Source organism: Bos taurus, chromosome 24 (genome assembly GCF_002263795.3).
Source record: "Bos taurus isolate L1 Dominette 01449 registration number 42190680 breed Hereford chromosome 24, ARS-UCD2.0, whole genome shotgun sequence".
NCBI lineage: Eukaryota > Metazoa > Chordata > Mammalia > Artiodactyla > Bovidae > Bos > Bos taurus.
The window spans coordinates 4,249,584-4,275,591 of record NC_037351.1 but is presented as its reverse complement, the minus strand read 5'-3'; the positions used below and the strand labels follow the sequence as shown (position 1 = coordinate 4,275,591).

The 26,008-nt window shown below is 49.3% G+C and overlaps 1 protein-coding gene across 3 annotated transcripts in view; it reads right to left on the bottom strand.

The window, feature by feature from the left end:
- Positions 1–26,008, bottom strand: part of FBXO15 (F-box protein 15) — a 38,271-nt gene that overhangs the window by 6,268 nt on the left and 5,995 nt on the right. For all 3 annotated transcript variants that reach the window (XM_059880764.1, NM_001035021.1, XM_059880766.1), the window contains 7 exon segments: positions 24,521–24,631; positions 22,613–22,717; positions 17,631–17,873; positions 17,000–17,209; positions 13,376–13,502; positions 12,241–12,323; positions 11,161–11,303 (listed from right to left, as the gene is read on the bottom strand). In XM_059880764.1, coding sequence (XP_059736747.1) covers positions 11,161–11,303; positions 12,241–12,323; positions 13,376–13,502; positions 17,000–17,209; positions 17,631–17,873; positions 22,613–22,717; positions 24,521–24,630 — 1,021 coding nt within the window. In that variant the 5' untranslated portion in view covers position 24,631.

Sequence of the window (26,008 nt, the reverse complement as noted above, 5' to 3'; positions counted from 1 at the left end):
AACTCGGCTCTCTAGCACTGCAGGCAGATTCTTTACTGCCTGAGCCTCCAAGAGAGCCCTATACTCTTGAACATTTAAAGATACTGGACTGTTGATCTCTTTCCTAAAATAACCTAGTCTCTGGGAATAAAGGTCATGTGTTCTGTGGCATATTAAGGACACTACTGTCAACAGTTCTCATTTCTCAGCTATGATTAGAGTTCATTTTTTGCATCACAAATAGAACATAGAAAAAGTGGGAAGTAAAGACAGTGGGGAGGAGAGACCAGTGATTTTTTCCTAAAGCAAAGAACACAGAAGGGGCGGGGGGTGGGGTTCAGTTAGATTAGAACGGCCTGAGGCAAGAACAACAGAGCACAGGTTAACTAAACAGATAAACTGAACAAGACAGAACCCTCGATCACCATCTGGAGACCAGCTCAGGAGCACAAATAAATGGAACAGAAGCAACTCTCAGATGTCTGTGCAAGTTTTGGATAAAGAGGGAGGGAGACCCTATAAACCTAGAAATACATGCTACAGAGTATTAACAATTCACAGCTACAGAGACCTGATGCTACAAAGTAGTAATTAGGAACAAGACTCTAATGATCAAACAGAAATGGCACTAATTCTTAAAGTGAGAAAATCTCCTCTCAGCTGTCTAAAGTAAATCTCCCCTGGAATACACATGGCTTTGCTATTTTTCTCAGATAATTATCTTGAGATAATCTTCAGACACATCTGTTATTCCAAACCCCTGATATACATAAAATGTAAATAGTTAAATGCAGTTACAGACCAAGTCCCTGAACATGAACAAAAAAGTCTGACAGACCCATTGGACATGTATTTGTGATTTTCTCTAAGGAACCTCTGGGCATTCATGAAGTTAGAATCTCAAACAGAAGTAAAGAGGCCAGAAATGCAAAAGAGGAGGAAAAGGGCTCCTGTAAAGGCTTCCCAGGTGGCTCAGTGGTAAAGAATCCACCTGCCAGTGCAGGAGACGTGGGTTCTGTTCCTGGGTCAGGAAGATCCCCTGGAGGAGGAAATGGCAACCCATGCCAGTATTCTTGCCTGGGAAATCCCACGGACAGAGGAGTCAGGTGGGCTACAGTCCATGGGGTTGCAAAGAGTAGGACACGACTGAGTGACTAAACAATAATGAACGCTTTCAGAACCTCAAGGCTCCTCCCCACAGGTCCTGGGTCCCCAGGCTGGGGCAGGCAGGGGGCGGGGGGGCCAGCTTCAGGGGCCACAACCTGTGCGTCTGCAGAGGACCCTCCTGGTTTACTGTCACCATTCTGAACTGAATAATTTTCTCACAAGGAGCCTCGAAGTTCCATTTTACGCTGGGCCCCACAAATCACATCACCTGTCCCACTTCAGGGAAAAGACCACTGGCTCCCAATGAGCTATGACGTGAAATGCATGGAGGTCTGTGTTCTCCTGCCGTGTGGACAGCAGTCTGTAGCGCCAATTTGTTCATAACGGCCACCGAATGTGCAAACCAGGGAAAAGGTAAGCACCACCACTGACGAAGATGCTATACAAATTATCTGCTCTAATTTTTCTAGATAATCACCACCTAGAAAATACTAAACAATTTCTAATGCCTTCCTGTTACCACAAATGTTTAGAGAGGATAATTTGACCTAGAAACACAGAAAGTAATTAGTATCAAGGAACAGAGGAAACAAAAAACTATTTTTGGAATCACAACCAATAAAAATGGGGTGACATACTATATAAGAAACATATCTCAAACAAACCATACAAAATTTAAAGTAGAATTTCTTAAAAAGAGGTTATCTGGGCTAAACAGTTTCTGTTCCTCAAGAGAAGAACAACCCTACTTTTTTGTAAAGTAAAAAGTTTCTCAGGCCCATAACTTCTTTCAGATCCCTCAGTGTTTTCTATTGCACCTTACAGAGTACGGTACTATTTATTATTTAATCAGCATTTTAATGAAAAGCACATCACAAAATCTCCAAAGGATATAAAACAAATCTAGTAACAGTTAATGGAAACATAACCTAAGAGTATTCACTCACAATGACACAAAAATGAGTTGAAAAAAGTCAAAGACCTACGTAACAAACATTTCTCCTAAGGACAGGGAAGAAAACTTAAACAGAAGGTCCAGAGCCCTGAATGAAACTGCATCAATCCCTTCCAAATTAATGTACACATCTGATACAAATCTGATCAAAATCCAAATAAGACACTTAAAATCTGGCCAAGTGATTATTTTAAATACATCTAAAAGAATAAATGGATGGAAATAACTGAGACGTTTTCGATAAAAGTTCATTGGTAAGAAACGTTACCCTGGGGGAGGGGACACATTTTCATAACAAAATCCACGAGTAAAGCCTGGACGAACTTCCTGCCTGGTAGAGTCACAGGGAGAGGGGGCCGACCCACAGCAGAGGAGGAGCCCTTGTGGGAAGGCAGGGAACTGCAGGCTGCCTGTGGTCGTTCCCAGCCCGGGGATCCAGCCCAGGTCTCCCGCATTGCAGGCGGATTCTTTACCAGCTGAGCCACGAGGGAAGCCCTGGGTTTACAAAAGGAAGGGAAGTAACAGAAAGGGAACACAGGTGAATGTTCGCCTGGCCTTGCCAAGTGGGTACTTTTTATGTGTAAAAATCTTGGAAGCAACAACAAGAAAAAAGGACTGATTATATACAATGAAAAATTTTTTAGTGGGACCTTCCCTGGTGGTCCAGTGGCTAAGAGTCTGCACTCCCAATGCAGGGAGCCAGGATTTGATCCCTGGTGGGGGATCTAGACCCGACATGCTGCAACTCAAGATTCCTCGTGCCGAATTTAAGACCTGACAAAATAAATAAATATTAAGAAAAAAACAACACTTGGGGGTGGGGGCAGGAATCCAAAGCAACATGTACAAAACTTAAAAGGCAAAAGACAAAATGTTGAAAATATTTGCAACTAAAACTCACATAGATCTAGTAAACATTTAAAATAGTGGAACCAATCAAACACAAACAACTGGAAATTGTTAGGAAAGAGATATGAAAACCAGACAGCACTGGTATAGCCCTGTCTCCTGGAACACTCCTCACTTCCTTTCCACCTGACCACATGCCACACACCTGTGGCAGGTGCCACTGCAGCCTGAGCGGCTAGGTGCCCTAAGCAGCCCACCTGACAGCTGCTTCAGCAACCGCCAACTCAGCTACAGTCCACAGGCTTTTTAAAACAGTCAATACACATGGCTTTGCTAATTTTCTCAGATTAATTATCTTCAGATAATCTTTAGACACGTCTGTTATTCCAAACCCTTGATATTTTTTGATATTCAACATTTACGAAGTTAAAACAATCAGATGTCATTGTCACCTCTCAAATTACCAAACATTTTTCAAAATAATGCTCATGATAATAGTGGTATAATCATGGAAAAGGAGACCTAAATGCCCAACAGAAGGAGAATAGGTCAATAAAGCATGATAAGACCCAACAACAGGTTGTCATACAACTTCCCAAAGTCTAATTTTTCAAAGGCTATTTAGTGACATGGGGAAAAAGCAGGCACTGCTCCCACAGTGTGGTCCGCAAATATAAACATAGCTCTAGACTTGAAAATGAACCAAAAGAGAAACAAGAGTTGTCCTTGGGTGATTTTTGTTTTTTACAAATGTCCACATATTCAGAATTCTCAAATCCCATAAAAGGAAAAAGCCATTAGTTTTTAAATGCATTTTGTAGCAACTCAAATAAGTGACACTAGCAGCATACTTTGTTATCTAGAAGTTCTTTTCCTCTGCCTCTTTACCATCACTCTCCCTCTCAACACTGATAAAAAGTCTCAACATGCTGTACTGTGCAAAATCTTTTTCCTCCAGCTTCTGAAAATTGGTAATAATTAGCTTGATACTAAGATCAAAAAAATACACATTCTTTCATACTTTGCACTGCTGAACGTGCTCTTTTTCAGGCTCCATTTACACTTCAAAGACATGACTGGACGCTTCCTGTCTGCTCTTCCCACTGGGTGAAGTGCGCTCGCATCCTGAGACAGCCTACCCTTAGAAAGCCTGCCAGCCTCTGGCTGAGGTCTGGAGACGGGTTTCAGGAGGATTCCTACCTCACCATTCCTCTCTGACTGAACAGTCTGTACCGACAGCGTGATCCATGCTGAATACTTTTCCTCCTGGGAGTCTGGAATGTGGGTGAGGCTGGCAGAGGGTGCCCACGTGGCCAGCCCCAGTAAGAGCCCTGGGTGCTGAGGCTCCAACATGCTTCTCAGGCAGACAGCACTGGGCAGGTGGATTCGCGACTCGTGTGTAACCGCACGGCCCTGGGAGGGGTTCCTGGGTTTCCCTGGGCACATTATGACTTCTGTACTTTTGCAGATGTGGGTAGATGGTTGGCACTGGGTCCCAAGACCCAGAGGACCTACTGGGAAGACTCACAGGACTCAGGGCATAGCTGTCTTAATGGCTAAGATTTATTACCGCGAGAGGATACAGAGCAAAGTCAGAGAAAGAGAAAAACCTCAAGGGTCTGGAGGAAAGAGGTGTGAGCTGCCAAGGTCTTGCCACTCCCTTCTGCAGGCTGCTCAGCGTCCTGCAATTCTAGGACCGTGAGGATAAAACATTACCCTTGACAGGGGCACTGTGCTGTCATCCCCTCCCGCAATGACAGAGCTGGAATTTATTAAATATTCCACCTGAAACCACAAGCGCATTTCTCAAAAACCTAGAGGACACGTGGGTTTGTGCTCTGGTAGAGGGATGACTACTCTGATGGCAACAGCGCCCTCTGCTGGTCCGCATCGCGGAACCACAGGCAGAGGAAACATGCAAGAGAGTCGTGTGAAGCCTTATGGGGAAAACGTCCCTTATGGTGAAAACAGATGAAAGGCGAATTGAATTGCTCCTGTCACAGGCTCCCATTCTTTTACTCAGCCTCCTTCCTGTCCTAACAATCATCTCACCTTCTCAGGGTACGTCAGCGTTCAGGCAGAGAAGGGCCCCCACCTGACACCCTTACGAGCCCATCACCTTGAAAAGACAGAGTCACACAGGAGAAGGCACACCCTAGACGCACAACGCTGCAAAGTACAGCATACAGGAGACAGCAGCCCAGGGCTTGAGACCCTGGGCTCCGCGGTCAGCCGGGGTGCAGCCGGAGGGAAGACCCCAAGCACAAGCTTCAGCCGCTCTAGCAGTGACCCAGGAGGGGGCACAGTGCCCAGCCCACAGGCTTGCCGTGAAGACTAACACGGGCACGAAGTGTGCAGCAGGCACCTGTGACGAGCGCCCGCCCAGGTTCTCTGCCACCCTCGTCCTGTCCTCATCACAGTCGAGGGCACAGCTCAGGCATGAGGGACGCACACAGAGTGCAGTCAACAGGACTCGGTGTTCCCCGAGAACGAGAACGAGGCACGGGCAGTCCTCTCCTCTGAACTCCCAGCAGCCCCCGCGACACGGGCCTCAGCCCAGCCCCTGGAGAAGAGAGACCGTGTCAGGCAGGGAAAGCGGGATGCGAAGGGCACCCGAGGACCCGGGGCTGGAGCCCCGAAGCGCGAGACCAAGCTCTCTGCCAGCAGCAGCCCCGGGCATGCACGTGGCGCCCTGGGAACAGGTGCGCACGTTAGCAGCCCCTCCACGGTGCGTACCAGGAAAAGGGATGAGATTTCATTCTCTCTTTTAAATAACAGAATCAAGGCAAATGCGTGGATGGACAGAGAAACTACTTTGGGCTCAATGAAAAGCAGAAAAAAAGGCAGGTGGGCTGTTTCTGGGCAGAGCAAATTCAAGCCCAGAATAGATCATTCTTTAGATCACCTTTCAATTCCTTCCAACCTTGAGAGTCTAAGATTCTGGGCATAAAGGGAACTGGAGAAAAAAAAAGAAATGAAAACCTGAAAGTTAAACAATCTAAGCAGTCAACTCAAAAAGCTAAGAAAAGATCAAAATAAAGCCCAAAACAGATGATTTCTAGGAAATTATATAAATCTTAAACGGATTCAAAGTAGAAAACTTGCTTATGACTGAAAACGAAACAAATTTAACACATACAAAACTGAAAACTATAGTTTGAGTTTAAATGGAAAATACTAAAAACCAAATAACTGAAACTAGTATTTTTAAAATAAGCACATATATGAGAAGAAGAGCTTGTCTTAGGGACTCTAGGATGTTAACATTCCCATAGAAGATGTATTAATGAAATTTACTGTTAATATTGTAAAGGAGAAGAAATCATACCATCAATAGTTGCCCAAATGTATTTCATAACATTTAATAATTATTCCTGATTTTTGTAAAAAAATCCAACAAATCCAAGAATAGAAAGAAACTCAAGAGGACATATAACAAAAACCTAGAAGAAATGTACTTAGTGACAACATTTTATTAACTTAATTTCCCATTAAGTGGAAATACTCTCACAAAGAGGAATTTGCCAGTATCTTTCAATATTACATTTGCAATGTACTCTTTGAGCTAGCAATTCTATTTTTAAGAAAGTGTCCCAAAGACAAGCTGACAGAGACATGAAGTGATATGTGAACACGGCTATTCACTTTATATTCACTAAACCACTATCTATAACAGCAAAGGCTGGAAACCACAAAAAGACATTAACAAGTGAAAGCCGCTCAGTCATGTCCGATTCTTTGCAAGCCCATGGACTATACAGTCCATGGGATTCTCCAGGCCAGAATACTGGAGTGGGTAGCCTTTCCCTTCTCTAGGAGATCTTCCCAACCCAGGGATAGGACTCAGGTCTTCCACATTGCAGGCAGATTCTTTACCAGCTGAGCCACAAGGGAAGCCCAAGAGTACTGGAGTGGGTAGCCTATCCCTTCTCCAGCAGATCTTCCTGACCCAGGAATTGAACCAGGGTCTCCTGCATTGCAGGTGGATTCTTTACCAACTGAGCTGGTAGGGAAGGAGAAAAAGAGAAAGACCTGTATCTTATTCTAAAAACGAATCTTCAGAATAAATTATTAATTGGAAAAAATGAAGGAACATCAAAGGGAGTCTAGTATGTCTCATTTTAAAAATTGGGAGAAATATGAATATATTAATATATAGCATTATGTATTCAAAATGAAACATTGAAAGAACAAACTTCAGACTAATATGAAGGATTACCTTTGGAGGGAGGGAAAGAACAGAAGTGAAGAGACAGGGCAGAAGTAAACATCTCTGAACTACATTGTTTTATAACTTCAACTTTGGACCATACAAATGTGGTATGTAATTTCTTAGTGTAAAAACAGAAGCAAAGCAATCCTGAAAAATAAAAAGTCAACTGAAACAAATCACCCTAATTGTATATCAAGGTGAGAGCATAACCACACAGAGCAGAATTATTTTAGGTGACTTAACTTTTTCTAACGTGATATATATATCTTAAGTACATTAAAAGCCACAAGGAAAATCTTAGTTAAAATACCATCTAATGTGTGCTTAGTCACTCAGTCGTGTCCGACTCTTGCGACCCCATAGACTGTAACCTGCCAGACTCCTCTGTCCGTGGGATTACTCCAGGCAAGAATACTGGAGTGGGCTGCCATTTCCTTCCCCAGGAATCAAACTCCCACCCAGGAATCAAACCCAGGTCTCCAGCATTGCAGGCAGATTCTTTACTGACTGAGCTACAAGGGAAGCCCTAACATGCAATAAGTTATTACTAATAATATCAGTATTTGAGGGGGGGGGGTTGAAATTTTATATATTTTGATGTTGTTTGGAACAAAGACTTTCAGTATAAGAAAAGAAATATAAGTATATAAAAATGATAGGTGAATTAAAAACCCCAAGATCTTTAATTTAAATGAATGTATAATTTATTTCTACATATTATAAAGTCTACAAACCTCATAGCTCTGCCCAGTGAAAACCCTAGAAGAGATGAAAACCCAAGAGCAACAGGCGTCCTTAGGATATAGATTATGATCTCTAAATGCCACAGTCTATAGTGAGAAATAAAAGGAAACAGAAGTCCTGGGGAAATGGCCAAGTCCAGGTCTGGGTGGGAAACAGACAACATGAGCTTGAAGCATCTCATCCTGTTGGAGCACAAGCAAGTTACCAAAGAGGAAGAGTCATGTCAGAAGAACAGAAGCAGATGACCCATGACAGGACAGTCTGAACATCACAGTAATAAAAACAATGGCTTCAAATGGACTAAAATAAATAACCTCTGTTTTTTCAATCCATGAATTAACAATAATACCTCCCTTGAGAAGGAAATGGCAACCCACTCCAGTATTCTTACCTGGAAAACCCCATGGACAGAGGAGCATGGTGGGCTACCGTCCATGGGGTCACAAAGAGACAGGACTGAGCAACTGAGCATAGAAAACTTATAAGTCATCTTCAAAGACTATTACAGCATAAATTACTACACTGTATGTAAATCAAGAAAGAATCAAGCATGTATCAGGCCTTTCCTGTATTAATTATATTTCATGGTAACTTAATAATTGACAAAAGAAAACCCTTCTTATCAAATGCTAATAATAGATGAAGAAGGAATGATACAATTAAGGAATCACCATTTTATAATCTCTAATAAAATGATGGACCAGGCTTCCCTGGTGGCTTACTCAGTAAAGAATCTGCCTGCAATGCAAGAGACTTACATGCAGGGCAGAAGACCGGGTGGGGAAGATCCCCTGGAAAAGGAAATGGCAACCCACTCCAGTATTCTTGCCTGGAAAATCCCATGGACAGAGGAGCCTGGTGGGCTACAGTACACAGGGTCGCAAGAATGGGACATGACTTAGTGACTAAACCACCAATAAAATAATGGATTTAAGTACTCGTCATCTGGTAAACATTCATGGAGAAATTTACAACAGAAGAAGTGGGATTGTTCTTCTGTTGATGAACCCACCCACCAATGAACCCACTCATTGATGAACCCACTCATCAATCTTTATATTTACACAGATAACTTGAAAGACACAAAATACCAAAGCTCACACAAGAACAGATAACCTAAACAGACCTACATCTATAAAGGAAATTGACACTGTATCTAAAAACCTTCCCACAAAGCAAGCTCCAGGCCTTGATGGCTTCAAAGGTGAATTCCACCAACCACTTAAGAAAAAAATTCTATCCAAAATCCTAAAAAAAATTCAAGAGTTGGGAATATTTCCCAACTCATTCTATGAGATCAGCAGTGACCTGAGACCAAAACCACAAAAAGACATTACAAAACAGTTAGAAGATATAGCAAAAACAATGGAGGAAATAGTTACTAAAAATCTTAAGAAATGTGCAAAATTAGTATGAAGAAAATTGATACATTCCAAAAAGACATAAAAGTATTTTTGAACAAACTGAAAGACATTCCACATACTTCGGGAGGGGGGCACAAACAAACAACAAAGATGTCAATTCACCCTAGGCTAACAGATACATTCTTCGTAATTGTAATAAAAGTGCCAAAACGCACAGAAAAGCCTAGAAATCTTCTTGAGACAAATGCAAAGATGACTCAGAGAAGAAGAAAGGTATATGAACAGGCAGAGAAGTAGGATCCTGAAGCAGAGCCCACTGACCAAACTGGGGACAATTTTAGCTTTACGAAGAATACTGTCTATAACTGATTATAAATTATTGAGTACATAATAACCCAAGAGTCCAAAGTGACACTAAACAAGAGAGACAGGAGACAGCGCCCTCAAAACCGTTTCTACCATGAGTGAAGTGAGTGAGTGAAGTGGCTCAGTCATGTCCGACTCTTTGAGACCCCATGGACTGCAGCCTAACCAGGTTCCTCCGTCCGTGGGATTTTCCAGACAAGAATACTGGAGTGGGTTGCCATTTCCTTCTCCAGGAGATCTCCCTGACCCAGGGATTGAACCCAGGTCTCCCGCATTGTAGGCAGACGCTTTACCATCTGAGCCACCAGGGAAGATCCAAAGATGTCAATTCACCCTAGGTTAACATATACATTCTTCATAATTGTAATAAAAGTGCCAACACGCACAGAAAAGCCTAGAAATATTGAGACAAATGCAAAGATGACTCAGAGAATAAGGAAGCAGGTGACAAATACATCAATTTTGTAATCTGCAAATTGGTGGTTAAAAGAGAAAGGATTAAAGCATTTACCCTGCCGTTATAGGAAGTCACCCAGTTGATGAAGGAAAAGGTTCTCTACAAGAGCTTAGCTAATAACTGCGGATAGAATGACGCAATTTTTAAATCACCGTTTTCTAAACCCCCAAAAGATGATGTAGGCAGGGAGTATTGCTAACATGCTGCTAAGTTGCTCAGTCGTGTCCAACTCTTGGTGACCCCACGGATTGTAGTCCACTAGCCTCCTCTGTCCATGGGATTTTCCAGCCAAGAATCCTGGGAGGGGTTGCTGTTCCCTCCTCCAGGGGATCTTCCTGACCCAGGGATCAAGCCCAAGCCTCTCATGTCTCCTGCACTGGGGGGTGGGTTCTTAGCCACTAGTGCCACCTGGGATGCCCAGGCAGGGAGTATTAATGGATGTCAAATCCAGCAGGTGGAAGAATCTGGGGGAACAGGACATTCAGAAATGAAGTATATAATTTCCCCCTATAAAATATTCTTATAACCAGTGTGAAACTTGAGTCTAAGCAAGTCTCTACATCGAAGTTCAAGTTTACAGGATACAAGGAACGACACCAGGTAAAAACAGTCAGAACCAGGGCAGGTGCCGGCGTCACCCCCACCCCCGGGTGACGCCCCCTGCCTCCCGTCCACCGCCGTCTGGCCTCCTTTGCCCTCACCCTGGGCACGCCCCACACTGGGCCTGTGGGGGCATCCACCACATTCACCACACTCCTTTGAGAAGGAAGAAGTCAGGATGGGAGAGGGGGCATGTGGTGAGGCAAAGCACCAGCTGCCAGCGGAAAGGGTGAGCAGAGAATATTCCAGAAGGTAGAGAAGGGGGACGTGATGATGGAGCCAGAGCCAGCAACTGCAAGCGGGGCTGGCCCAGAAGCCCCACAGCCCGTGATAAGGGGTCTGCGGGGGGAGAGGGCGTGCAGGGCCAGGAAGGACACGGGTACTGGTCACTCGGGGGGCCTTCCTTAGACATGGGTACTGGTCACTCGGGGGGCCTTCCTTAACTCGGGTATAAAAAGTGGTCCCCATGCCTCTTCAGACTTTGAATTTCACACCGAATCAAACACTCAAACTGAGGGAGCTTCACCTTTGCTGGCGGAGAGATTGTGAAAGGAGCCGCAGAGGCAGGACGCGCCCCCGCTGTGCATGTCCACGTGGAGCCTGTAGCCGTGCAGTCCACGCTCAGGGCTGTCGTCCGAGACGGGTGTGTGAGGAGGCAACTCGTAGGGGCTGAGGAGCGAAACACACACACACGCCAATCTGTCAGCCCCAGAGGCAAGAGGCTCCGACAGGAAAGACTCCCTAGAAAATGAACACCCCTTCACAACACCAGCTGCCGCCAGCCCCTCTGTGGATTCCCGATAGGGTTCAATACCACTGGCTCAGAAGAAAGGACATGTTCCTTTTCTCTACTTCTATACAAATGGGCAAAAATCGCGTGTTCCCTGGGCACCCCCCGGACCACCACGACAGAACATGGCTGGGACCCGCCCCGGACAGCAGCTCTGCTCCGCGTGGTCTCGGCATTTAGAGGGCTGAATGTGCGGCAGGAAGACACGCCAGACAAGAGCAGCAGCTCAGGGACCGCCGGGAGGAGACCCAGAGCTACGATGAACAAGGCTTCATCCAGGAAGAAACACGTTAGCAGCTAACGTTCCAAACGGAGAAGCACTCAGGAGCTTTCCAGGTCAGTATGTGGGTGCCTTGGCCCCGGGGGGTGAGAGGAGCGGAGAAATGGAAAGCACGGCCCACACGCTGACCTGAGGTCCATTAACAGGCACGCTGTCCTGACCAAGCACAGCGCATGCCTGGAGCTCAGACCCCAGGGGCCATGGTCTGCCTGCTGTCATGATCGAGCAAGCAGAGCAGCACCAAGAGCGTGCAGGGTCTCAGTGCGCTTGAACCTCATTACTGTGAGGCGCTGCCCTGATCTACAGACCGCATCCCACAAGGCGCGCCAGCCTGAGCCCTAACGAGTGCAGTGGAGGCTACTCGCAGGTAACCCAGTTACTGTTGGCAACAACTGCATAATTATGCCCGTCAGCTTGTGGCTACTGATTAAAAACACGGTATCTTTGAAGCTATTCTTGGAATGTTAGGACGGTTTCACCTCAGACTCCCTTATGCTGACTGTACAAAACTGCACACACCACACAGCGATACGTACACAGCAGGCGACCCCAGCATGCTCCTCTCCACGAGGCAGTGGAGATGCAGATTTGCCATAACGAACGCCAGCTCCTCCTCCCTCTGCAAAGGCAATTAAAAGAAGACATGTGTCAGCAGAAATATTTTCATTGTTCACAGGGTCACTGTTTCTGATCTCAGCACATGCATCTCACAGAGAGATGTGGTTTCTTACCATCTAAGACCCCGCAGCACTAACTCACCATCACTGCCTGATAAGACGTCACAGTGACGGCAGGACCACAAGGCACCCGAGACGCACAGTGCGTGGAACCAGAAGCATTAACACCCCAGCACTCGTGAAGCATCAGAGTGCCCTGTGACATAAGCTGACTGTGAGAATATACACTGTTAATTCCAGGTTGTTTCGAAGGCTTTTCAGAGATGAAGGGAACGCCTGCGAGACCTCCACCATGGGGTCAGCCAGAGTCCTGGCATCTGTGCGGCCAGCCCAGGTGGACCGACTCACGAGCCCAGAGCAAGCCACATGCGGCCTGGTCCACAGTCGCCGCACGCGGAGGGAGGGTGGGAGGAAGAGCAGAGGCCACGGCAGGACGAGGGGAGAAGCGGTCTGGAGGCTGGCATGGGGGCCTGGGCGCCGCCTGGTCATCGTGAACACGTGTGAACTGTTCTCACAACCAGCCTGTTCACAGGCCACAGCCACAGGGGCAAGCCGGCCTGGCCACGTGGGGAGGACACTGTCACCCCTCACTGCCACAACCGCCCAGGGGACGAGGAGGAGCTGGCTGACTGGAAACGGCCCCGGGGAAAGCAAACGCCTGGCGGGCTGCTCCCCCACCATGAACAGAGACACCAGTGAGCCCCCCGGGTGAAACGGGCAGGAAGAAGCTTCCACAGAGGAAGGGCACAAAGGAGCGGCAGGCAGGAGCGTGGACTGCCTGGAGGAGACAGGACATCCTGGGAAATCACAGGGTGACGGGAACCCAGCACATGGGCAGGAAGGGCTCGTGCCGTGGGCGTAAGCAGCAAAGGGACCCCGGGTGGAAACGTGGAGTCGTGAGGGGGCAGCAGGAACCGCACCCTCTGCCCCATGTGCAAGGGGAGCGATGGGGGTGTGGACGGGAGGCTGCGGGGCAGGTGCACGCCGGGCTCACCTTCCAGAGCCCAACCACCAGGCCAGGGGGCAGGCAGAAGACCCGCATCAGCCTGTCACCGCCCACCGCGCTGGACTCGGTCAGCTGGCTCAGCTGGTACTTGGTGATCAGAGAGTGCCATCGGGGTCTTTGAACGTCATGCAAAGAAAGCAGAGAGGAACATGAGCGCTGGCTGGCCCGTGCTGCCAACGCTCTTCAGTGCATCTAGAAAGACTTCTAGGAACCTCTAACCATGCGCAGGTAGCTCGTAGGGAGAGACAACCTGCATAAATAAAAGGCAAACCAGGTAAACCAGAGTTCTCCCCGCCCCTGCCCTCGCTGCAGTGAGCGGCAGCATCGCCCAGGGGCGAGGGGAGGGGCCGTCCTCACAAGCCTGGACACCACCGCCACCAGGAGCAGAGCCTTAAAGTACGGCCCTCAGTAATGCAGATGAAATCCCTTAAATGGCAAAAAAGGAGCAGTCCACTGGGCTACCTGAAAGCAGAATCACCTCTTCAAGTTACTGTCAAGAACAACTCAGAAAGAGTGGAAGTTGTTAACGTCAGAAAATAAATTTAAACCAAAATTACAAGGGTTTTCATGAACGAGATGCAGCGTGAACTCTGTTAGGATTGAGAGTCTGAGAGTAAATAACTCCCACGTGCAGAACACAGCTCAGCGCTACTGCTCGTGACACAGATCAACAGAAGGAAACCACGCTATCGGTTCACCGCAGCAGACGGAAGTGTCTCTCCTTCCCGGAGGCAATCCGGGAAACCGGGAGGGAGAGGAGCGCGCAGTGGCCAGTTGACACAGCTCAGCTGCCATCAGAGGGAGCTCTCGAAGGAGCGGGGGCCCCTCCAGCACCTAAGGCACATGCCTGCTGGTGATGGGTGTTCATATGTTCGTTAGGCAGAGCATGTAAAAACCAGGGTGTCCCACTGTGCACTCTCTGAAAGCAGAGGGGCTGTAAGCGTGGAAACCAGACCCCTCCGTGGCTACCTAACCACCTGAGCCCCTCACCCAGCTTCTTGTGCAAAAAACACAGGTTAGGTGAGTGTGGGTGTGAGGCAACGATCTAAAAATACACCAAGTGCAGGCCGAATACCCTGGGAGAAGCTGAACACCAGGCTGGGGACCGAGTGTAGAGTTAGGAGAACCAGAGCTTAGCTCCAACCCTGCACACCGTCTCAGCGTGACTATACCTGTGTCCCGGGAGACCGCCCCTGCCTTGGAGGGCGGGCGGGCGGGAGATGACAGGAGAGCCCCTCCCTAGAGCGCGCAGCACCCAAGGAGCTCCGGGGCGGCAGCCACTGCGATGAAGTCGCCAACGTGGATGCAAGTGGCCGAGGCTGGGAAAATACCCCGAAAGGAGCCTGACACCCCAGCCCTCAGACCACGACTCCAGACAGGTTTGATAACCACCACAGGGGCCATGCCAGTCCCCATTGGCCTTGGCCTTACGATTCACTCTGACGCAGACACTAAGGCTGACGGTGACCCGACATTTCTCAGAAGTCCGGGAGGCAGAGCATCCCCTGAAGAACAGAGAACACCGGGGACGCAGCATAACACGTCCGACCAGGAAGGCACGTGTTACAGGGATGTGCAAACTGGAACTCACATAAATAAGGCTTTCATTGTTTAAAAACAAAGTCATCATGGAGGAAGCAAAATAAAAATCACTGTGTCTCTCTTTTGCCATCACACAGATGCATACAAGCGTTTGTATTTCTGCACCATGGACACACCTGCTCACAAACCTGCAACAAACGTGTCAAGCAAAACAGATTCCTGAGAAGCACTTTCAGAGTTTGTTCACCACCGCTGATCAAATAAATGCTGGCCGAAGTTCAGTGAGTTTTAATGGAAATAAATTACATTAAATGAATTTTCACAGTGAGTTCTAGCTTTCTGTCACTGTGCAGTATTGGGTATTCCTGACTTGGATGACAATTTCAGGAACATAGTATCTTTGAGTGAGTTTACAGTTCAACACCATCCATTTATGAACGTTCATAAGCGTTTTACTTTGATGCAAACTGTTCTGTCCTCATCCCTATAAACATAATCTCATGATGTGCCAATAAGGTACTGTTCAGTCACACTGGTACAGAGGCTGCAGACTCACTCTCTGAAAACGATTTCACAGTGCATAAAACGTAAACACTGCAGAAGAAAAATCTGGGGTCCACCATGATATCAGGTAGAATTTCAGAGAGTCATGCAAATAAAGATACCACTCCAAAAAAGTAGCTGTTCCCAAAATACCTTCAGTTAATATAGCCAGGGGAAGTGATGCCAATCTTTTCCTTCACAGTAGTAAGAATATTTTCGGAATACAATAAAACCTGGACTCACTAGCACTAGGAATACGACACCCCTACGGTCACAGCATGACAACCGGACCAGTGATCACGGGAAGAGCCCTCAGAGAGCCAGCGCCAGAGGCAGGACCACAGAAGAGGGGCTCGGCTACAAACTGCAGAATCGTCTCTACATCCAGGGACACCGGGAAAGAAGGCAGTTCTACTGAGCAGAAGGCAGATGCTGCAGTGAGATCTCAACACCTTCCGCGGCAGGGGCTGGGAGAGGAGCCTGTGGTGGGGCTGCGGCTCGAAGGGCGGCGACAGCAGTGCACTGAGAGGTCAGAGGGGCTGGGGCGGGAGAGAAAGCGGCGCCAGAGAAGGCAGCCGCCACCTCTGCATTGCCACACACGTACAGCCAGAGCTCGGGAAACCACACGTGACAACATCCAGCTTAGAAAAGTCAGCACGACCGAGTTCTTGGGAAAACCAAAAGCCTAAGAATGAGTGTGAACCCAGGGCACAGCTACCTCACAACGGAATAATAATAAGGACTCAATAAGCACCAGCAATAGAACACATAAGACCCGATGTAGGTGCAGCAATAAGACCCGATGTTCGCAGTGGACGGTGAAATTCTGTGGTCTCACAGCAGCCATGCACACTAAACACTGCATCACAGCCAGCCTCACCCCATTCCACAGATGGGAATGTGGAGACTTGGAACAGCAAGCCGTCTGCACTAGGTGACACGATGAGCGAGTTCAACAGAAAAGCACAGAAAATAGTGACTGTACGATCTAACGCATAAACCATGATTACTGTATCATTTACTAAAGAAGGAAAATATAATCGTTTTATATGTCTCTGTGTTAAAGTGCTTTTAAAACTAAAAAACTCAGTCAGCCACCTATTATCCAGGCAATTGTCACGAAAAAACCATTCCTAAGCCATGGACAGGGCTTCCCTGATGGCTCAGTGGAAAAGAACCTTCCTGCCGATGTAAAAGATGCAGGTTCAGTCCCTGGGTCGGGAAGATCCCCTGGAGAAAGAAAAGGCAACCCACTCCAGTATTCTGGCCTGGAACACCCCACAGACAGAGGAGCCTGGGGAACTACAGTCCACGGGATCACAGAGTTGGACACGACTGAGCAACTAAACAACAACAATCAGCTTGTCGATGCGATAAGCCCCTTCTTTTCCTATTCGACAGTAACCCAGAATGAAAGAGAAGGCTTGAAGATGCAATCAGATCAAAACATACCACTGATACTTTTTAACGACGAAAGGCAGGCCAAGTGTCGTTCCACGTGACACGGCCTCGCCCGGCAGCACGCACCTGATCCTGCTGGGGGTTCTGGACTGGCCCATGAACACCGGCGTCGCCCCACACAGGTCCAGGGTGGACAGCGTGGCCAGAGGCGGCCAGTCCTTGCCGTACCAGACGACGGTGACCGAGGAGTCGTTGACGGAGAGGTCGGCGTGCTCCATGGTGTACTCTCGCCCATCGGCTGCTCTCAGGATGATCACCCAGCCCAGGCCGGACACTCTGAAGACAGAAGAGCGGGCGAGAAGGTCTGCCTCCTGTCATCTCTAAAGCACCTGGAACCCTAGAAGCCCAAGGTCCTAGCACACACCTGACCCGAGTTTTCAAGCCGTAGCAGCTCTCTCTAGGGACCTGCCCTCACGTCACAAACACCTGTGGAACTGCTGCTCTGTGCCAGGAGCCAGTGACACACAGATGAAGACGGCCAAGGCTCTGCCCGTTCAGCAGGGCCCTGAATCTCCCGCTTCATTAGAGCCGACTGCCAGGCCTCACAAAACCTCTGGACCATACGTATGGGGTGGGAAAATACCATTCATTTTACAGGTACACAAAACCAGAAAACATCCAACAGTCCCTCCCCGTGTAAGCTGTGCGTGGGACCTGTATGCACAGTACTCGGGGCTCAGGCTAACGCGAGGCCTACCTAAGGGCCTCCTTGGTCTTCACCGGGAGGCCTGTGTGGGGGTGCAGAGGTTTGAGAACCCGCGCTAGAGCCGCCTTTACAGACGCTATCTGTTTTGTAAGATACTCTTTCTTCCAATATCCAGCTTCTTTATCCCCCGCTGACAGTAAGTTCACAGACAAGTCTGTCTTCTCTGCCGGATCGACTCTCCAATGAGATCTTCTAGGTGAAAAGGCAGTTGAGTAGATTCTGATCCAAATAAAACTGGGGGAGGAGAGGAAACAAACGCGTTAACGAAGAGACACTGCCATGCACCTGCGACGAATGTTAGAGAACAATCACGCAACAGCTTTACATGATTTAACAGCTAGTCAAGTAACTGTTACCTACTTATTTCCACGACCAAGTCAAGCTAAACGTTCACAGCTGTTAAGTGTCGACATGAAGGTTAGCGTTTTAGATTCACCAGCCCTAGAGACACATACTAACGGGAAAAGCGTGCTTCCCAGGGCCGAGGGAGACGAGCGGTCTCGCGTTACCCTGGTGTCATCCCAAATAAGAGCTGCCCTCTCACACCAATAATCGAACAGGCCTAACACAGGAGAGAGCAAGAAGGGTGCACAGTGTGACTTCCTAGCTTATATCATGCGTGTCTTTGAAAAGATCAGAAAGCAGTTTTATGCATACACACACATGTACACACACAGAGAGAAACGCTGATGGTGACTGACACGTTTCTGATTTTTTAACAATGAACGTGGACTGCTTGCACAAAGAGGAAAAACTGAAGACGGTTAATAACACCTAACAGCAGCTAACATTCCAGAGCACTAGCCCTGAGCACACTTCAGCACTTCGCAGGCACTCACTCACTTCACCCTTCCAGCAAACCCAGGAGGTGGCGGCTACGACTGTCCCCACTGCACGGACGATGTGACTGAGGCCCAGCTGCAAGGTGCCCGGCCCAGGTCTGTGTTCACTGGTGACAGAACCACCACCGAATCCTCACAGCCTCAACCCCTGCCTGTCCCTGACTCTCAGCAGCACGGAGACATAGGCGCCAACAATCATATCCACACCCAGAGCGCCCACCGGCCAGGGCACTGGAATTCCAATGCCACTCTGACCCAGAGGAGGCAAAGGGCCGGGCGTCACAGGAGTGGAGCAGTATTATGGGCTAAGCCGGGGATTCCCCTCACCAAAACTCTCCATCAGGAAGGAAAGGCACTCAGGAGGGAAACTTAGGCAGGAGTTAACAGAGGGTTTCCTGGTATGAAGGGCGAAATTTACATAATTATTGACTAATTCCTGTCTCATTTCTAATGAATGCAAAAAAGGATGATCTGCAGGAGGCCTGGGAGGCAAGACTTCTGGAGGGGAAGGTCTGGAGGGGTCAGCCTTTTCAGACAGCGTAGTAAGAGTGATCCTCCAACACTCTCACTACAGGACTTCCCAGCAAACAAGCCAGCAGTCAGACCCCTACCCACTACCAACATCGCTTTCTAGAATGAGTTTTTCTAGTCATTTCTCCCCTCACAAAATCATTTCACTCCAAGGTTTCTGTCTTCATGTTTCAGCTCAAAATTTTACAGGCTTTCGTACATGGACTAACAGATACAAAATAATGATCAGTTGAGAACATCCAGGTAATCTGAGCTCTTTCAGCAAAATCCCTTGAGAAGATGCTTGCTTCTGAAAACTCCCTTTGCATAAATGCCTGTTCGTGCTTTCTTCTGATTTCCTCAGGTCACTCCACTTCAGTGTTCTTCTACTTCAACAAGATCTCCACTGAACCCCAAACTTCCCACCCCCGCACCACAGGAACTGCGGCTCGTTCTGTTCCCCACAAGCTCCAGCGCCCACAAACTACAGAAGACAGGCCCGGAGGGGCGTGAGGGGCAGGGCGGTGACGCCACACCCTCGGCCAGCGCCCACAAACTACAGAAGACAGGCCGGGGGGCGTGAGGGGCAGGGCGGCGACGCCACACCCTCGGCCAGCGCCCACAAACTACAGAAGACAGGCCGGGGGGCGTGAGGGGCAGGGCGGCGACGCCACACCCTCGGCCAGCGCCCACAAACTACAGAAGACAGGCCGGGGGGCGTGAGGGGCAGGGCGGCGACGCCACACCCTCGGCCAGCGCCCACAAACTACAGAAGACAGGCCCGGGGGGCGTGAGGGGCAGGGCGGCGACGCCACACCCTCGGCCAGCGCCCACAAACTACAGAAGACAGGCCGGGGGGCGTGAGGGGCAGGGCGGTGACGCCACACCCTCGGCCAGCGCCCACAAACTACAGAAGACAGGCCCGGGGGGCGTGAGGGGCAGGGCGGTGACGCCACACCCTCGGCCAGCGCCCACAAACTACAGAAGACAGGCCCGGGGGGGGCGTGAGGGGCAGGGCGGTGACGTCACACCCTCGGCCAGCGCCCACAAACTACAGAAGACAGGCCCGGGGGGCGTGAGGGGCAGGGCGGTGACGCCACACCCTCGGCCAGCGCCCACAAACTACAGAAGACAGGCCCGGGGGGCGTGAGGGGCAGGGCGGCGACGCCACACCCTCGGCCAGCGCCCACAAACTACAGAAGACAGGCCGGGGGGGGCGTGAGGGGCAGGGCAGTGACGCCACACCCTCGGCCAGCGCCCACAAACTACAGAAGACAGGCCCGGGGGGCGTGAGGGGCAGGGCGGTGACGCCACACCCTCGGCCAGCGCCCACAAACTACAGAAGACAGGCCGGGGGGGCGTGAGGGGCAGGGCGGTGACGCCACACCCTCGGCTGGTCACAGGCACCACCCTACACTTTAACACACATTATCTCACTTAATTCACCATCAGTGGAGCCTCAAGAGAATAAAAAACATCCTACACAATTAAAATATTCAATACTACGTATATTGTTCCACTTCACTATTTATAAAACACAAAGGTCAAGCTTAAGAGGCTTTCAGACAGTCCCTAAACCCAAAAACATTCATTTCTTGATCACAAAATGCCCAACCTGGTTAAAAAGCTAGAGCAGACTGAAGGGCAAGAGCTATCTGACTATGAGCCATGCACAGAAGAATTCCATCAGGTTGGTCAGGAAATGGGGCCAATTTTACGTTCTGATAAACAGTGTTTCCCAGAGGACTGGAGAGAGCCAGGTTCAGCCCTATCCAGGCTTCCCTGTGACCCCCCACCACCACTGCAGAGCCCGGGGCTCATGCCGAGGGCTGCCCCATGCAGGTGGGGGGGACAGCGCCCCAGACAACAGGGGCAAAGGGAGACCCCACCCTCCTGACGCATCTCCCCGTAAGTCAACAGTGTAACTTGTCACGGGATGGCTCCTGTCTTCTCTTCAAACAAGGCTCAGAAAGTACCACCAACTTCTCAGGAACATTCATGGTTTACCTATTCACTTGTTAACATGAAGTTGTTTAATGAAGTCTGGCTGTGAAATCAGACTGTAACCCTTAAGAATACAATTCAACTTATCCCACTAAGACTCTCCTCCATAAAGAGAACAAACACGAGGGTAACTTCAGAAGAAGCTCAGATTTTTACAGCACAACCACTTCCAAGAAAGTGGGATGGACAGATAACCAACAACAGAAGTGCAAAGAATCTAACCACAGCTGAGGCTCCCAGGCTGCTGAGAGCCCAGGGCCTGCACCCCGTGGGCCTTGGACCGAGGGGACAGAGCCTAAGAAACTTACGGCTTAGTACTTAGCAGCAGTAGCAGCAGCACTTTATCTGAATAGTCTCAGTTCTGTCCTTGAATTAAGTAAGAACTCCCAAGAAGCTACAGCTCTGGTCATTTAGTCAACCCCTTCCTTGAAATACGCCTCACTGCTCTTTGCTTCAGTGAATGTCTTCATCTCTGAGGGTCACCAAGGGAGAGACACACAAAACTTGCTTTCCATTCATTCTCAAGCTATCTCAGGAACTGACACTACACATATATACTGACACAGACACGTATTTTCTCATACAGGAAATATGTTTTTTAAGTTAACAGATAAAAAAACCACCCTGACCAACCAGAGAATGACATATGTCCCCTTCTTATTATGAGAATGTGGCTGGAAAGATTTTTAACACAGATTCTAGAACACAGAATTTAAATCCGCAGAAATGTACACCAGGGATCCGATACTTTTTTCGCCTTCCCACTGGCTCTGATGCAGCTGTTGTGGCCCCGCACTGAGGAGCGCTGTGCAGCTGTGTCTACATACCACAGCCCTCCCCTGTCCCTCTCCACCCCCTCACCGAGTAAACCACTCCTGAAATCCACATTCCCCTCCGTCATGCTCTCTGCCCTGGTTGACATGGGATTTCTGTGTGGGACCTTCTGATGTTGAAGAGAGAGGGGCGTCACAGCCAAGACCCAATGACGATTGCCAGAAGCTGGGCGGAGCCCACTTCTCACCCTCGAGACAACGTTCTGAGCCGCCTACAGAGATCACAGCAACAGCACAGAAGAAGGGGTTTCACCCCTCTTCCCAGGGACCCCCCCCCACCAGCCCGGGGGCTCTGTGGGCCTCTTCCCCGGGGCAGAGGCTCCCTGGGCACGCTCTGTCCTCCCTGCCCTCCCCTCACGCCCCTGCACCAAGCACGTCCCACGGCAGGCGGGTTTCGGGGAGCCCCTCCCTTGTCTTCCTGCGGGGTGTGCTCCACAAGGCGCAGCCGGGTGGGTCAGGGCAGGTCCCACAGCGGCGCTGCGGGCTGTGGGGAAGCCTGCCCACCTCTGGGGGAGAGCGAGTCCTCCCAGACAACAGACCTGACGCCACTTTCTCCAACAGCTTCATTGAGAACAAGCGGGATCTTTTCCAGTTCACGCAAAGAGTATCCCTTTCCTAAAACGCGGAAGGGCAAACCTTTGAAAACTTCACCCGGGAGACATACATCCGAAACAAACTCTCGAAATTCTTCTACATTCTCAAAAATGGCTCAGAAGCTCTCGCTAGTTTTCACAACTTCCATCAAAATGCCACTGGACACGCCAGCAACGTGCAGTCTCCTTACTTGTCGTTGGCCAGGTGATAGAAGCGCCTGTTCACGCACCCGGCGCACAGCAGGGCCGCCGCATCCAGGTAGGACAGGATCTTCAGCAGGACCTCTGAGGGCAAACTGGGGGCGGGGGGAGGAGAGGAGTCAGAGCAGCTTCCAGAAAACACCTGGCCGTTCATCTGCCAATGCAAGTGGCCCTTTCTGTGCAAGAGTCCCAGGGCTCCCATCTTGGCTCTGCCAGTGTCTCTCCCTCTCCCCTCGTTGAGCAGCAGGGACACGGGCAGAGACGCAAACGAGGCAATGTCAGAAAGCAGACGGTGTCGCACCTCTGAGCGTAAAGGCCCACAGGGAGAACAAGGCCCGCCCCTCCCCTGGGCCTTCGGGCTGCCTCCCTCGCCCCCGGCCCCAGCACCCGGCTCCGGCAACACGTGCAGGCCCCCCGCCCACTGCCCCACTGCACTGCCCCTGTCTGGAGGCTCTTCCCCAGGCCCTGTCGTCTCCGTGTTCAGTTCTCAGCTTAAATGTCAGCTCCTCAAGAGACATCTTGCCTGACCATCCTGCCCTACTAATCTGGATTAAAGAGTCCATTTGCTTTCTGGACAGCACGTACCCCAATTTATAATCCACTCCTTGTTTCAATCTGGGTCCTCCACAGGACTGGAAGCCTCATGAGAACACATGTGAGTGGCTCACCAACTGCCTCCTTCCCCAAGCAGAGCGTTTGGTTCAGAGAAGGCCCTCGGGTATCCATGGACAGATCAGCTAAAGCGATATTTGTTCTAGTTCTCCTATCAGATTATTGTATGACGAGTCTATTCCCAGAGAAGAATAAGAAGACAACTCTTGAGAGTGCCTTGGATAACAACATGACACCAGTCAATCCTAAAGGAAATCAATCCTGAATTGGAAGGACTGATGCTGAAGCTCCAATACTTTGGCTGCCTAATGCAAAGAGCCTACTCGTTGGAAAAGACCCTGATGCTGGGAAAGACTGAAGGCAGGAGGAGAAGGGGATGACAGAGGATGAGATGGTTGGATGGCATCACCAACTCAATGGACATGAGTTTGAGCAAATTCCAGGAGATAGTGAAGGACATGGAGACTGGCGTGCTGCAGTTCATGGGACTGCAAAGAATCAGACATGACTGAGTGAATCAACAACGACAAAATTCCCAGAGTGAATGGTTAGGGTTAAAGTTTAAATTCATGTCCTTAATTAAATCTTTCTTTTTTGGCTTTTCCTTTCTTTTTAAAAACATAGTACAAGTGTGGACACTGTTACCTGAGCTAGTTATGATGCAGTGTTAAAAGTCCAAAACTTGGACTCAGGCTTTATGTACGAATCCACGTTCTGTAGCACGTGGACTAGGTGAGCCCGCTCCCCGCCCTGTAAGATGGCCCCGGTGGTGCCGACTTTCCAGGACTGCACACAACACTGAGCGCACAGCCGCTGCTCCAGAGATGTTAGTGCGGTGCGAAGCAAAATATTTTTGTCACTTTCTACAGATCTTGTTGTTCAGGGTCACAGAACGGAACCTGACGTGACAGAAAAGGGTGTCCCAAATCCTGAAAGCCAAGTAGGTCAGAGACCTCCTGAGCTCTCCAAAGGACACAATTTAATCTTCTTTCTCCTTTCTCAAGGGTCTTTATCAAGTGGAAAGTGAATAATTGTGAAGAACATTTTTTAAAAAGGAAAATTAAATGCACTTGTCACTTCTACAAGTTCGGCTTCATGAAACTAGTCTGACGATGACGGTGACAGGCTGTGATGACTCATAGCCAGCTCTCCACGCTGTACATTCTCCCCACACACGTCTATTCTTAGAGAGCTCAAAATAGCAACCTGGTGTATCCGGCACTAAACTTTCTCTAATAACGCGGCCCTTGCAGCCCTGAGCTGCGGCAGAGCACCTCACCCCTTACCTGTCCAGGGATGCAGAGCAGCCTGTGCTGGGCCTTCTGCAGACCTTGTCCTGCCGGGCACGGCGACTCAGGGCAGCGGGGCCTGCAGGCAACATGGCTCCTGGCCTCATTCTGAAAGCAGACGTGGAAAATACTAATTACAAAGGTGAACTGTCCGTTCCCCTCTGCAAAACAGAAAGGATTCATACACTCCAAAGATAACTCGCTGTGAAACTTCGTCTACAGAAGGCAGGGGGGTGGGGGTGGGGGGGCAGTTAGACATTCAGTGTTCTGAGCAAACCTGAAGGCTGGGCTGACTCTGCTGCATCTTATAAACCATCAGCAAACCAAAAGGTGCTACAGAAAGAACTTAGTGGAAACAGTGAAGCAATTATCCTTGAATAAAAAATCAATACATTAAAAAAAAGAGTACTGAATGAAAACAAAAAGGGAAGATAAAATATGTCAACTGTCCAGTTTAAATAACACAATAGAAAAACAGTAAAGTTAACATCAGTTCAGTTCAGTCGCTCAGTCATGTCCAACTCTTTGCGACCCCATGAATTGCAGCACGTCTCAGTAGGGTTTAAAATAAAAAACACTTTAATTCCTGAACTGGATCTGGCACCATCTTCAGGTTTGCCCATCTTGGAGGGCTAACGAGCGGTTCCAGTTCCGGCTCCGGCAGTCACAGCTACAGGAGGACCAAACACCCACCTGCTAAAATCAATGTTCACTACAGTCACCCCTCAAGACAAGCCGTTCTCAACAGCAGCTGGGCAGGGACCTGAGATGCCCAGAAAGCCAGCAAGTGCACACCTCCCGGTGGACACGCTGCTTCTGCTGGGGCAATATGGAACCTGCTTCCTTACCTGCCCTCCACACACCTGACCCCCACCCCCCTGCCACACAGACACAGCGATCACTGACCCTCCCAGCCAGCACACCATTTCAGAATCAACCAGAACCTAGAGCACGCAGTATCCACATGCTTGGCTCACCAACCCTATGGCTCTGAGGATACACTCTGTTCACCACTGGTTTAATCACCCCATCCCATTTTTCCTACCAGATATGCGTGATGACTGGGGGGCAAAGGGAGGGTACCCCAAGAACTTGGAAGTCAGGGCAATAGTCTCTCTGGGAGCAGAAGAATGAAGTCCACATGGACAGATCTAGATGAAGGATGGCCCTGACCGTGAGCACAGCCTGATCTCAGGAGGCTTGGGGATGGTGCTGCCCACAGATTTGGCATCCCCTGGTGCCTGCCGTGGAGACACACATGCCAGGATGGACATGCCAGCAAGCGCTCAAACAGCCTGATGATCCCCCAGGTGCTTCCGAGCAGCCAGAGCACAAGTTTCTCTTCCCTTGCTAGATTTTTCTCTTCACAAACGAGCATACTGGCTGGCACATGGCAAGCCCTCAGGAAACACTGTGACCCTCTGTGTGCTGGCATCTCAACCCAGGAGAGGCAGAGTACCGTCCAGTTCCTGCTGCCCCTCCATC